At 49.2% G+C, this 13,001-nt stretch overlaps 1 protein-coding gene across 1 annotated transcript in view; it reads right to left on the reverse strand.

Moving 5' to 3' along the window:
* Positions 1–13,001, reverse strand: part of CSMD2 (CUB and Sushi multiple domains 2) — a gene marked incomplete at its 5' end in the record, with an annotated part of 295,495 nt that overhangs the window by 272,780 nt on the left and 9,714 nt on the right. The window contains 4 exons of the mRNA XM_023529432.1: positions 2,049–2,113; positions 3,676–3,800; positions 4,481–4,568; positions 9,807–9,884. Coding sequence (XP_023385200.1) covers positions 2,049–2,113; positions 3,676–3,800; positions 4,481–4,568; positions 9,807–9,884 — 356 coding nt within the window. The remainder of the gene's footprint in view (positions 1–2,048; positions 2,114–3,675; positions 3,801–4,480; positions 4,569–9,806; positions 9,885–13,001) is intronic.

A 13,001-nucleotide genomic window follows, 5' to 3' on the forward strand; every position in this document is an offset into this window, starting at 1 on the left:
AAGTAAAAACACACACATATATTCATACAGCAAATACTGGGTTTCTCTATAAAGAAAAGCAATAATGTATTGCTTTCTGTTGATTATCTACTCTGTGGCTCAGTAACTGTAAGTACTTCATCTGGGGCTGGTACTCAGTCCCTATCCTCTGTCAACACCAATTTGTGGTCACCAGAAACCAGGTCTCCTGGTTGTCAATTTCTTCCTCTTCACTCCATTAGGGGTTTACAAACATGATTCCCCAAAGCCTCAGGAGTTCCTGGAAGGTGGCTTAGGGGCTTCTAAGAGTGGTAAGGAGGGGGCCACTCCAAACCCCCTGCCCTACTTCAGTGAGAGATATTCCCCTTGCATCTGTTTTATTTATTGGGCTTCTGTTAAAGCTTATTTTAAAATATTGAGCTCCATGTATAAAATAAATCCGAAGAGCCCTACATTATACTACTCGGCCTCTGTTTGGGGCTGAATAGAATTCGTATAACAGTATTTCGGTTGTCCTGAATCCCCTTGGAAAGATCAGAATTTTCTAGGAGTCAAATTAGAAGCTTATTTCTTTGGGTGGGAGGGAAACAAAAGAAAGACCTGTGAATACCTGATTTTAAATTCCAAAATGAGGGCACAGTGCCATATTGTTCATTCATTTCAATCACCGATTCATTCAGGTCGTCCTCAAACATTTGTCAAGAACCTATTATTTGCCAGGCCGCATGTTTTAGTGTAATTAACTGTGTGGAAATGAATATTTAAAATCAAATCATAATTTAAATGCATTAGAGGTAAAATAATACCACTATGTATGGTGGCGAATCCTTTTTAGAATGTGATCTTTCGGTAATCTTTTTATTAGCAGAGCCGTCCTGGAATTCAGAGTTTTGTCCCTTTTTATTCTTAAAATGAGGTTTGCTTAAACTCGAAGTAAGAGATTTTAAAAAGAAAAAACTGTCAAAACTGCCAAAATAAAAGGATCCTTGAATCTAATATCTATCTCAGCCTTTGACCTTCGGGGGAGCCCAGGACAGATCTACCAAGTCCAGACCCAGGAGCCACCCTCACAATGACCTATGGGAGAGAAAAAGGGACAGAGACAGCGAGACAGTGGCAGGATGGTAAACCTGGACTGAGAGTCCCCTCTGCACCACAGTGAGGGCTGGTCACTTGCAATAACATGGTTTATTTAAATTTTGCATCACTAGGCAGAGGAGGTTTTGTTTTCCCCAGTTCACAAATGAGGGCCCTGAGGCTAAGAAAGAAGAAGGACCCACCCAGAGCCAGTAAGCTCTCAGGGGGCAGAGTTGTGATCTAGATCAAAGTCTGTGTGCCTCCCAAACTGTGATTGCAATATGACAGGGCAAGACAGTGAGGGAACAGGTTTCTAAAAGAACCACAGCCACTGGAGGCTGTGGCTGAGCTGCCAGGCTTCGGGAAACTATAAGGCAACAGGGCTGAGCAGTTTAAACCAAACATGTGTGCACATAAGCCTCACAGACACACTGGGATGTTTCTAAAAGGGTGCTTTCAGGTCCGCTACCTCACCTAGTCCTCGCCGTTAATATCATTAAGTAATGTTCTATAATCACTGGCTTTTAGCAGAGAAAAAAAGAGATTCAGAGAGGTGGAGAAACTGGCCCAAGGACAGCTAAAAAGTGGTGATAGCTGCATTTGAACCCAATTCTGCCTGGCTCTGTTTGCCATGATTTTTTTTCCCCACTTCACAGTGGCAGAGGACGGAAGGAGAATGGATATGAAAAAGCTTAGTCTTATGCTTAGTTAACAGGATGGCAGAGAACTCAGAGGAAAGTGGGTCAAAAACACAGGAGGGACTTGAATGGGGCATACAACACGTCTGGAGAAAAAGATGAGGACATTACTCCACTGTGAACTTCCGAAACACCAGCCCTCCCCGCCCCCCGCCCCCCAGGCATATTCATGTAAACAACCCCATTACTAAGAAGACAACCTTCTGCTGATGGAAAGAGAGATCGGATCTCACCACCATCTAAAGGCTTCGTTATTCTAGCTCCTTAGAAGGAATTTTAAAATAACAGATTAGCACAGGGTCCTTTGGTCTCCAGATTTGATAATTTTATGCATCTATACACAGCTGGCATCTGGCTCCCTGGAATCAGAGTGGTGTGCTATTCAGTTATTCATTCGTGCAGTCGTCCATTCAACACGTTACTGAACGCCTACTATGTGCCAGGCCCTGTTCCAGGCAATGGGCAGAACAGAAGGCCTTGCACGATAGAGTTTATATTCCAGCACTAGGATATTTGTTTTGCCGAACACTCCCAAATTGAAAGAGTGTTTCCAAATACACGACTCCATTTGACCTTCAAAGTAACACAAGATGGATAGGTAGGTGCCATTATCTCCCTTTACAGATAAGAAAATAAGCCCAGGGAAAATCAGTGATTGGCCAAATTGCCCATGGTCAGGTGGTGGCAAAGCTGATAGAGAGTTAGACCCAAGAATTCTTCTTTTGTTTGAGTTTTGGAAAATACTAGCTAAGTGGAATCTTTGACATATTATAGCTTAAATTAGTGGGAACTCAAACTACATTATTAAATGTAGATCATGGCCACTTCAAAGTTGAGTGGGAATGAATAAATCTAAGGCTTATTTGAAAGATGTGAAAGGTATGTTCATGATCCTCTTCCAGATAACTTATCAATACATTAAAAAAAGGGAGTGGGTCTCAGCTCCAACCTTGTTCCTTCCTCAGTGTAGTCATGATCAGGGTTTTTTCCTGGACTCCTTATCTGCATGAATTTCATTGTGGTACATGTGCCTGGAGAGGGTCAAAGAATCTCCTTCTTAAACTGGAGGGATCCAGAATGTAATTTTATAGTGAGCAACTGCAGGCTTTGTTTACAGACTCCAGACAAGTGTTTACTCTTGCACCAAGAACTGAACCCTGGTTATGTGTACAAACGATGGAAGATAAGAGATACACACAGAGTATAAGAAATTACAAGTCGTCTCATGGTGCCAGGCGGGTGAAGCCAGGGCCTTCTCTACCACAGAAGCAGCTGCTGTCCTGTCCTAACGATGAAGCACACTCATGTCTGCTCCTTAAGGATTATTTGGGGGACGGGGGCTCAACCAGCTCAGCCTTGGTCCATGTGATTGTATCTGGGGATGTGGGTGGCATGGCCCTGGAGAACGAGATGCCCACATGTGGGGTTAGGGCCGAGGAGCCTTTGAGACCATGGCCCACGTATTCTGCTTAGCTGAGAGCATCTTCAGAAGTGCGGATCTTATTGTTGAGTATGTGGAAAGAAACCAGGGCACTGAGATTCAGAGTTTGGATGTGTATGTGTTACAGTGGAGGGATTAAAGGTGACATAATAAGGGTGAATTCCCCTCCGGTCTAGGTGTCGTTGTGACATCTGTGCAATGAGTTAGCAACCTGCTTCCTATGTGGCTCCCCGATTAGCCTGTAAGGTCCATGCAGGGCAAGGGCTATGTCTCTCTTCCCCACCCCTGGATCGCCTCATCCTAGTATAGATCTTGATATAGATAAGGTGCTAAACAAATGTAAGTTAATTAGTAAATGAATGCAGAATCTGTGGCCTGGGGAGCCGTGAGAGTGGGGCGAACCAGTCTGGGGAGCTAGGCTCTGTCCTCCATGCCCAGCCCAGCTTTCTGGGCAGCTTCCCTTACCCGGGGCACCCTCACCTCGGCAGACAGGCCTGTGGTCGCTCCAGGCCGCAAACATGTCGCTCACTTTCATACAGGTGATCCGCTTGGACCCTTGCAAGTCATAGCCCTCGTTGCAGGTGAACTGGACGCTGGATCCTAACCTGGGAGACAAGGTGTGTTATGAGCTCGATCTCTGGGCCTTCCCAGCCTGCCCCGCGCCCTTCCTGGTTCCACAGAGAAGTACCACAGCAACCTTACTTCTTCTCTGGCCCTTAATCTCTACTCTATTTTATCACTTAAAATCTCCATTGGAAGGACCTTCTGCTTCTTCATTTTTTTTTTTTTTTGACCACTGAATGGTTTTAGGATTGAGTTCAAAGGTAACTTTGTGAGCAAAACAGTGATCCTCTGAGATAAGTATCAGGACAGCTAAGGGTGGGTGGAGGACACACATAAACTTTACTAAAAATGGAGGATTATGGAGAGATGCCTTGATAATTAAAACTGCAAAATGCACCATCTTGGGACCCTAGGGTCTCCTAGATTATTGGAGGCATGAGCTGCCTGCTGGCACGTCATCACTGATGACAGCAGTCCTCTGTACCCTGAGTATAAGTTTGCTGAGTAACGCTGGCAGTCTATAGCCCACTCTGGCATGGGCACCATTCCCAGGACTGGACTGGGAAAGAATGTCAAAGGCCATGGCTCTTTTTTAGAAAGTGTCTGTTCCTGTACCAGCACCATCCTCTTCATTCTACCTCCAGGAGGGCCAAGCCCTGTCTTCGCCCCAACAGTCTACCCCACCCTTCTTGCCATCAGAAAGTTCCCGAACAGATCTTACCTGAAATCCGAGCCTAGTCTTTTGCCCCTTTCAGGTATGCCAGGGTCTGGACACATATTATGCCCTTGGGACACACCAACCTGAGTTACTACAAGGCAAAAAACAGCACATACAGAGATGGATAATCACAGGAAGGCCCCAGCCCAGGCAGCGTCTTGGGGTGGGAGGTGGATGCAGGGACTGAATTAGGCCCTGCTCTCTGGTGGGGATGTGTGGGGTTGCTGTAGTCCATTGGGTTTGGGTTTCCTGAGTGTGCAAGGTGGGGAGTTGCTTTTGACAAATCCCTTTTGTGGGCCAAGTCCAAGTGAAATTCATCAAGAGCATGTGGGCTCAGAGGCAGGCATCCCAAACCAACAACCGCTCTGTTTCCTCACCCCACACCAGCGACCAGAGGTCAACAGCGTACAGCACCCAGTGAACTCCCCACCCTGAGCTTCGGATCTGGGGGTGGCGACTCTAGATGAGATGAGCCCCCCAACCTCACCCCCAAATGGAGATATGACTCAAAGAAAGTTAAATAAAAGTGGATGTGTGATCAGAAACGGTAAAGAATGTAAGAGAAATCTGTAGTGTGAAGGTCAAAGCAGGGACTTAGATCGAACATGGCTATTTCTGCTGAGAAACCTCTTCCCATCAGACACTTCTCAAGCCAGAGTGGGTAGTAACCCAAGCACCTCTAACCCCACCGCCAATGACTCCGGCCAAGGGTACCAAGCAGAGATGGCACCCGTGGTCGTTCTGGCAGGTGGTGTGATACTCTCACACTTGCCAACACCAGACTCCTATTTACAAAAACCATGTGCACAGCCATCTTGGCTAAAGGAGGGGCTTGGTAAGGGGGCAGCGCACACACACAATGTTCATTTTCTCCTGTCTCCAGTGGGGTGGGGTGGTGGTGAAAACCTTCTAGTCCCTGCTGGTTCATTGTTCTTGAGAGATGCTCACACTCATGAGGCTGGAACCCCCTCACGCCTCTGGATTCCTGGCTGTGCGGATGACCAGGAGCTGGGGCCAGGCAGGTAGCCTACCCAGAAGCGTTCTGTCCAAGGCCTCAGCAGTCCCAAGATCCCAACAGCACCCTCGAGACGAAGGATGACAGGGCATCTAGAGCAACATTCTCTGAGTTGGCTCCTTTCCGCCCCGCCCACTCAAAGTCCCACAATATGAGTAACACGTTCCATCACTCACTCACCCACTCACCCATTCCCATACATGAGCACACAACGAGCATCAATTGAGCACCTACTGTGTACATGACCCTATTTTGGATACCATGGGAGATGCCAATGTCAGATGTCAGATATGACTTCTGTCTTCAAGGAGCTCTCAGTTGAGTGAAGACATGAAATAGGGAAACGAACTGAAACCACAGGGGGAAGTGATGAAGGATGCAGCTACAGGGAGATTCAGAAGGAAGACCCATCTCATATTGCTGAGAGAAGCGTGAAAGGCTGCCTGGAGGAGGTGGCATTCAACACGGAACTTCTGAGAGAGTAGGATCTAGATGCATACGGTGGCAGAGAAATGGCAGTTCAGGCAAACAGACAGGCACTGGGAGTGACGTGGAAACATGGAAAAAGACCTGGGGTTGCCCAGTGTGACCAGAGTAGGAGGGAGAGTGATGAGTGACATGGAAGAGCAGAAGGCGAGGTTTCAGAGGTCAGACTTTTAAGGGGTTGGAGTCTGATCCTGAAAACGATGGGGAGCCACTGCAGAGTCCTGAGCTGGGGAAGGGCATGGAGGATCTGGACTGCTCACTGGGAGGCCAGTTACTGCAAGATGAGTTAGGAAGTTTTGTGATTGTCCAGGTAAAAGACAATAAGAGCCTGGGAGTGGGGACTGACATGAGGTAGCAGCAAAGACAAAATCACCAGGGCTCATGGACGACTAGGGTGTGGGTGTGGGAGCAGGGGATTTCCTGGCCTAGGGACCTGTGAGGAGTCCTATTTCAGACTCACTGAGTCTGAAGCTCATTTCTGCAGTTAGAAGACTGGTGTAGACCCTGTTCAAACCTCTAGGTATCCCAGGGTGTGGCTGGCCAAGGGAATCTGAGGATTTGGACATTCTGCACACTCAAGCCAGACACCTGGTGTCCTCTTGGTTGTGTGGCAATGAGCCCAGGCCTCGTGGGGAGTCTCCCTTTCTCCAACATTCCACACTGCCAGGTTAAATCCAGCCACTCCCACCAGACACTTGTCCCCTACTCCCACCCCCTTCCTTGCCAAGTCTCTACCTCCAAAGCTTTCACATTCTAAACTTAGCAACGTCACCACCCCCACCAGTCCAGGACTCTCTAGGCCAGGATGACAAGATGGAAATGCCCTCTCCAAAGCAGAGCAAGCTCCTGCCTCCCAAAGCCTCAGTGTTTTGCAAACGATGGGAAGTAAGGAGATAACTGGGGTCCTCAGATGCCCAGGGGGATGGGAAGGAGAGAGGAGCCTCTGTTCTAAGAAGATGAGGTCAGTCCTGAGTTGTACTTGTGGTTATTCTGTTGGTAAGCCAGCCTCATGGTGATCCATCCCTACCGAGGACTTCTCAGCTAAGCTCCCACCTTCTTTTCTTTAGGCTCTGCCTACTCGACCCTGCCCACCGACCACACCCACCCCAAAGTCCCTGCCCAACCACCGCATGGGAACCACACAGCCACCTGGTAGTATGTTAACAGTGGAGAGCAAGGTCCTGCCCCCTTTTCTTGCCCTCTCATTCAGTACCGACACCACCCAGTAAGCAGACAGAGCAGAAGGCTGACGAATGAGGGTGCAGCTGGACGAGAAAGGGGAGATCATGGCACAATCCACCCACTGAACCACAGACCCCCGACGTACAGAGCAAACCCGCTGCCTCCCCTTTAATCAGCCAGCCTGCAGTCAGCCTCAGGCGCCATCCAGGAAGTTATAAGCTCAGCAATAAGCTGCTCACACCCCACTGGTACCCAGTCTTTCTGGGAGGACTGACCAGGTGACAGCAGCCCCATGTGACTTTCAGGCTTTCCAGGAAACAAGCAAACTTAAGTACTAGAAAGCAGTTTACTGCCTGAATTACAGAGACAAGAGGCTTTCCGCCTCTCTTTCATTCCAACCTCCCCTGCCTAATCGAAACCAGTTGCTTATGTTTGTAGCATTAATTTGCTGTTGGCTACAGAGGGAAGGAAAAGAAGGGAAGGTGAACCTTATCCCCACCCCTTGGTGAAGAAGCCGCAAAATGCTCAGAAAGGCAATTCCTTCAACCCAAAGTGGAGGGAGGCACAGACACGTGGATGGTGAGAGCTGACGGCTGGCGGTCCATGGTACCCATACATCAACAGGTGAAGGCAGCAAGCAGGGTCCAGTTTATGTAAGTGTGGGCCACTCCTCCCCAGAAATTCAGAGCATCAGTCCACAGGCAATTTGGGCAGAACACAAAGGGCCAGACACCTGCAGACATTTGGTTACCTGTCTCTGAGGCGGCTTAAGTCACATACCCATCCCTTGTCAAGAAATCTCATAACAGAGACCAATACCTTGTTATAAAGAGATGTATATTTTTTAAAAGAATTTTTCCATCGTTTCATTAGAATAAGGTTTCTTCACTCTTTTGAGGGAGCTCTGGGCACTTCTGAGTAGCTAATGAAAACCATGGACCCTCTCGCCCACAAAATGCACCCACAACATCACATGTAATTTTTACCAAGTTCATGGACTTCCTGAAGTCCTAGGTCGAGAAGGCCCAGCTTAGGTTCAACGGTATCCTTGGGAGGAAGGGAGAGTAAGGTTTCGCATCCCCATTAAACAGATGTGAAAACTGAGACGTTAGTACCTGGGGTGACATGGTTACCTGAAAACACAATGGGATAACAACTTGCTCTCCCAAATCTGGGCCATTTCCTTAAAGTTTGCCAGTGGCTCCAGGGTAAACTTGGAAATTAAATTGTGCCTGGCTTAGTTCTTCTGTGGCTACAGAAAGAAAGAGGGCCAGGGCCACAGTTCGTGCCTTCTCTGCAGACTCCTGGCCTAACTCTGAGCTCTCCTTGCTCCCTGCTTCTTCCCCTGGTCCCCTTCGCCAAGCACATATGCGAGGCCTCCTGGCTGCCCTCTGCCATCCGGCTCCCTCAGGCTGCAGTGACCAGAGACAACGGTCCCCAGAGTCAGGGAGTGGTGTCCCATCTCGATTTGAGGACTAAAAAGACCAGAGAAAATCCCACACTCAGGCTTAGTTCTGTTGAGGCTCAGGACCAAATGGCCTCTCCCCCCACCCAGCTTCCTGCTGCACTCAGCACCGAGCTCTGCAAACATGTGCGATACCACGTGAGGCTCACTGTCTCTCTCAGGAAGTATTTCTAGCATCTCAAAAGAAGTGAGCACGTGGAGGTGAGATGGAAAGAGAGGGTCAGGAGGGAGGAGAGAAACAGAGGGAGAGGGGAAAGCAGAGAGGGTGAGGAGGAAGGAGGCTGGGGAAAGTGGACGGAGAGACCGCAGGATGTGAAATGCGGGAGGCGAAGGAAGGAAGTAGCGGGGACAGTAAATCAGAAGGCCAGTCATTCGGGGACTGAGGAAGGCTCCCCGCACGTACCTCCAGAACGAAAACAGAAGGATTCTCAGAAAAGTCTCCTCTGCTTTCAGAGTGGCCCAGAACCTTCCTGAGTGGCCCTTCCTGTGCTCTAGCCCCAAAGCCCCTTAGTACAGGCTCCAATCAAGTGTTTCCGGAGTGACATTCCAGCTATTCCCCAGCATTAGATGTCCTCTTTTTAAGCTTTCGCACACTAATAGCAGAAACATGTTCTCATAGACATAATCTTCCCCGTGCCCAAGCAGAGAGCCCAGCACTGCCCCGCCCCACTGGCTCGAGAGGCAGCGCCCCTTTCCTCCGGCCCACTCTTTGGCCAGCCGGGTCGAGGGACCCTGGTGGTTACTCGGTACCTCTCTCTCTCCCCTTCCCAATGGAATTAGGACCCTGCAGCCTCCACGATTCCAGCTGGAGGTTACTGACTCCTAGACGAGGAGCCGGAAAAATGACTGTCTTAGCAGGTGGAAGTGATTCAAAAGGAAAAATAAAGAGAGAAATGGAGCAGTAATGACTCCCTGGACTGCAGTTAGAATGAGAAGTGAGGGATAAAGAGGAGAAAAGAGGGAAGTGGGCAGAGGGGGAGGAGGAGAAGGCCAAGAACAGACCCTGGGACTGCTCACTGGCCACTAGGTCAGCGCGCCCATGCGCAGAGCCCGGGATGGAGGGAAGCGATATTGAAGGGAAATCATTCAAGCATCATATGCCCCCCACCCCCGACCCCACGGTCACAGCACCGGCGGGTCTGACCTCGAGCGAGAGGCCCGGCAGGCGGGTGGACACTTACACACAGATGTCTTCTGGCTGTTATCTTTGCTGGGCATCAGCTTCACGCCTCGAGACTTCAACTCGATTTGCTTCTTGACTAGAGAGGAAGCAAGAGGGAAAATGGGTTAAGTTACTGTCTGTGATGGGGGCTGGGGTCTCTCTCGAATAGTCTCTTTCTTGGCTTAGGACACTACGTGGTAGGTCAAAGCCAGAAGCCCGTCTGGGCCAGGATATACCAAGGGTAGCGCTCAAGCGCAGCAGGTCTCAGACACGGAGAAAGCTGCTATGAAGGCTGGTCCTCTGGGCGAGGCAGACAGCGTGATCTCCTGTCCACCCGTGAAGCCCTGCGTTTCTGCCCAATCTCTGAACCAGCCACGAATAGGTACGTTAGATTGGATTACAGCCCCCCAAGATTGTCACTCTTCCTGTATCCGTACCCTTCGCAATGTGACTTTGTACTTTTCTTCCCATTAAAGAGAAGGGGTATATTTTATCCTCACCCTTTGACTTAAGGTTTGGGCTTTAGAATTCTGGAGGCCTTGATATGGCCCAAAAGCTTGAAAAGTACCTGTCAGACTAGACTTTCCCTCCTGCATCTCTCCCATCACTGGGAGAAGCTATGGCTGGCCCCAGGAGGATGAAAAACCTGTGGAGCCAATCAGCCTAGCCTACACCAGATGACCTGTTGTGGGCAGCAGCTGAGTCCTGCAGGGCTCTGGGGGACAGTGCCTGGTTCAGGTGGTGGCCAGATGAACTGAACTGGGTTTTGATCCCATCGCTAAGTCCAGTCTACAGCTTATCAGGACTTTGCCAAATAGCACAACAAAGGCACCACCAGAGCCAGAACTTTTCAACTGCAAACACCATTCCCCCGCATCCATCAACCTCCTCCTGTCTGACCACCTCAGTTCCCTAAGGCTCTCTGCTGGCCTCCAAGGGCTTCATCCTGTCTTTTGTTATGTGGCTTGGTATCTCTGTCCAATCCCAGACCCCTGTGCCATGTCTTAGCTGGCCCCTGCTGGGTAACTCAGCCCTGCTCAGACTTATACCTAGCAGAGGTAGCAACCACTCGACCAGGCACTTCTAGTGTGCCAGGCCCTGGGCCTGAGCTTAAGTGCCTTACAAGTTCTTTATTTATATCACCATCCTTGATTCCTTTCCTTGCACGCACACACGCTGCATCAGCAAATCCTTCCAAACATAGCCGAATGGAATTTCCGTGTCTATCAGCCTGGTTCACCTCTCCGCTACTTCTCCTCCGTCTGGCCACTGCCTCCCATCGTCCCTCCTTGCTCCTGTTTTAGTCTGTTCTCAACACAAGAGCCAGAGGGATCTTTTCAAAACACAAGTCAGACCAAATTACGTCTCTGCTCGAAACTTTTCAGTGGCAGCCCATCTCTCCTAGAGCAAAAGCCGAAGTCTTTACAATGGCCTGCACAGACTAGCCTGCCTTCCCAGGACCCCAAACACTGTCTTCCAGCCACACAGCCCTCCCTGATGTTCCTATAATGCCAGGCATGTTCCTGCTTCAGTCTACCAGTTCCCTAGAATGCTCTCCCCCAGCAATCTTCATGACTTGTTCCTTTTTTCCCTTGAAACACTTGTGCAAACACCATTTCCTCATGGAGGCCTTCTCTGCCCCCTCTATTTAAAACTATATCTCTAACCCCAGTTCCCCTACTATATCTGCCTAACTTTATCTCCCTAACTTTCTAACATACCATACCATTTACTTAGTGGTTTTTGTCACTCCGCACGGCAACGTTAAGCTCCATGAAGGCAGGGACTTTTGTCTGTTCTGTTCACTGCTGTATCCTTGATGCCTAGAATAGCACCTGCTATACAGTAGGCCCTCAACAGTCATTCCATTTGGTCCTTATACGCACAACAACCTTGACCAGTAGTTATTATACCTATTCAATAGATAATAAAAATGGGGTTCGAAATGGTTTTATTTTTTATTTTTATTTTTTAATGTTTTTTTTCGAAATGGTTTTAAATGATTTGCTGTAGGTCACAGAGCCAGGAAGCAGCTGTTCTTTAGGCTGAACCTCAGTGTCTTCTTTTGTGACCTGCCCCCAAAGCATTCCCAGGGACACTGTTATCCTTCTTTAACTCAGACCCTGAAAACTCAGGTACTCGCTCTGCACTTGAAGTACCATGCCAGTCCCGAAACGAAAGCCCACCAGGCACGCAAGGGGGCCATCTCCCAGCTGCCCCCGCCACCATCTACATCAAAAAGCTCCCCATGGATTTGTCCCCTGCCAGGCTGCTGTCTAAGCTGAGTGCCTGACAGAATTCAGTTACTACCACAGAGTCACTGCTTCCCAACGTGCATCCAAACCCTTTTTATAAACGCGCATTACTCTCCATGTGTATCCAGCAGGAAAATTTCCAATGAACACCAACACGGACCCGTTATTAAACAGAGGGTGTTAGCAGGGGAACATGCATTATTCAAGCCTAGCTAACACAGTGCAGCAGGAAAAAAAACACTCCTCTGATTTAATCATCTCTAAGAAACTAGGGGTGGTCCCAGCACCGTGAGAACAGTTTGAGGTATCCTCCCTGATGCCCCCGCTCTGGGGTAGGGGTGGGGAAAGAGGTCTCTATGACCCAGTGTGGCCCATTCGAGGTCAGGTCTGTGGTGATAGCTCAGGGCACCTGACCAAGAAGGAGGAAGGGAATCAGTCTTCCCAATCGCCTTGTTTCAGGGTGTAGTGTCCACTGGAGGAAGGGCATGGGGATGTGGGTCAGTGCACGAGGGATGCCATCATTAGGGACAAATGCTGCTTGGGGTTTCCTTGTGGCTGGTGAAGGGAGACTGTGAGATGTAGGTGGACATGGCAGAGTGGCTAAGAGGGAGCCCTTCTTCCTCTCTTCTCGAGGTTGTATTAGGGAAGAGGCTCCAGCTACCCACCCTTCTCAGTGCCCCAGAAGGAATCCTTCCAATTTCTGTGTCCATCCTGTCTACTCATCCTCCCCAGGAGGGGCTGGTTAAGCTGACAGATCAGTACTTAATGTTCCTTGGGCCATTTTTAGTAGTGGATGACATCATCATATCCCTCAAGCAGGAACTAGCCTCTGTCCTTCTTCCTTTTCTTCCTGCTAGTCACCTTAGGACAATATTTGTGGAGGTGATGAGAAGAACTGAACTAGAAGGGGCCTGAGAAGCTACTGGGGGCTCCTTAATGACATATAAATTTTGTGACCA

This window comes from Pteropus vampyrus, unplaced genomic scaffold (assembly GCF_000151845.1).
Source record: "Pteropus vampyrus isolate Shadow unplaced genomic scaffold, Pvam_2.0 Scaffold36, whole genome shotgun sequence".
NCBI lineage: Eukaryota > Metazoa > Chordata > Mammalia > Chiroptera > Pteropodidae > Pteropus > Pteropus vampyrus.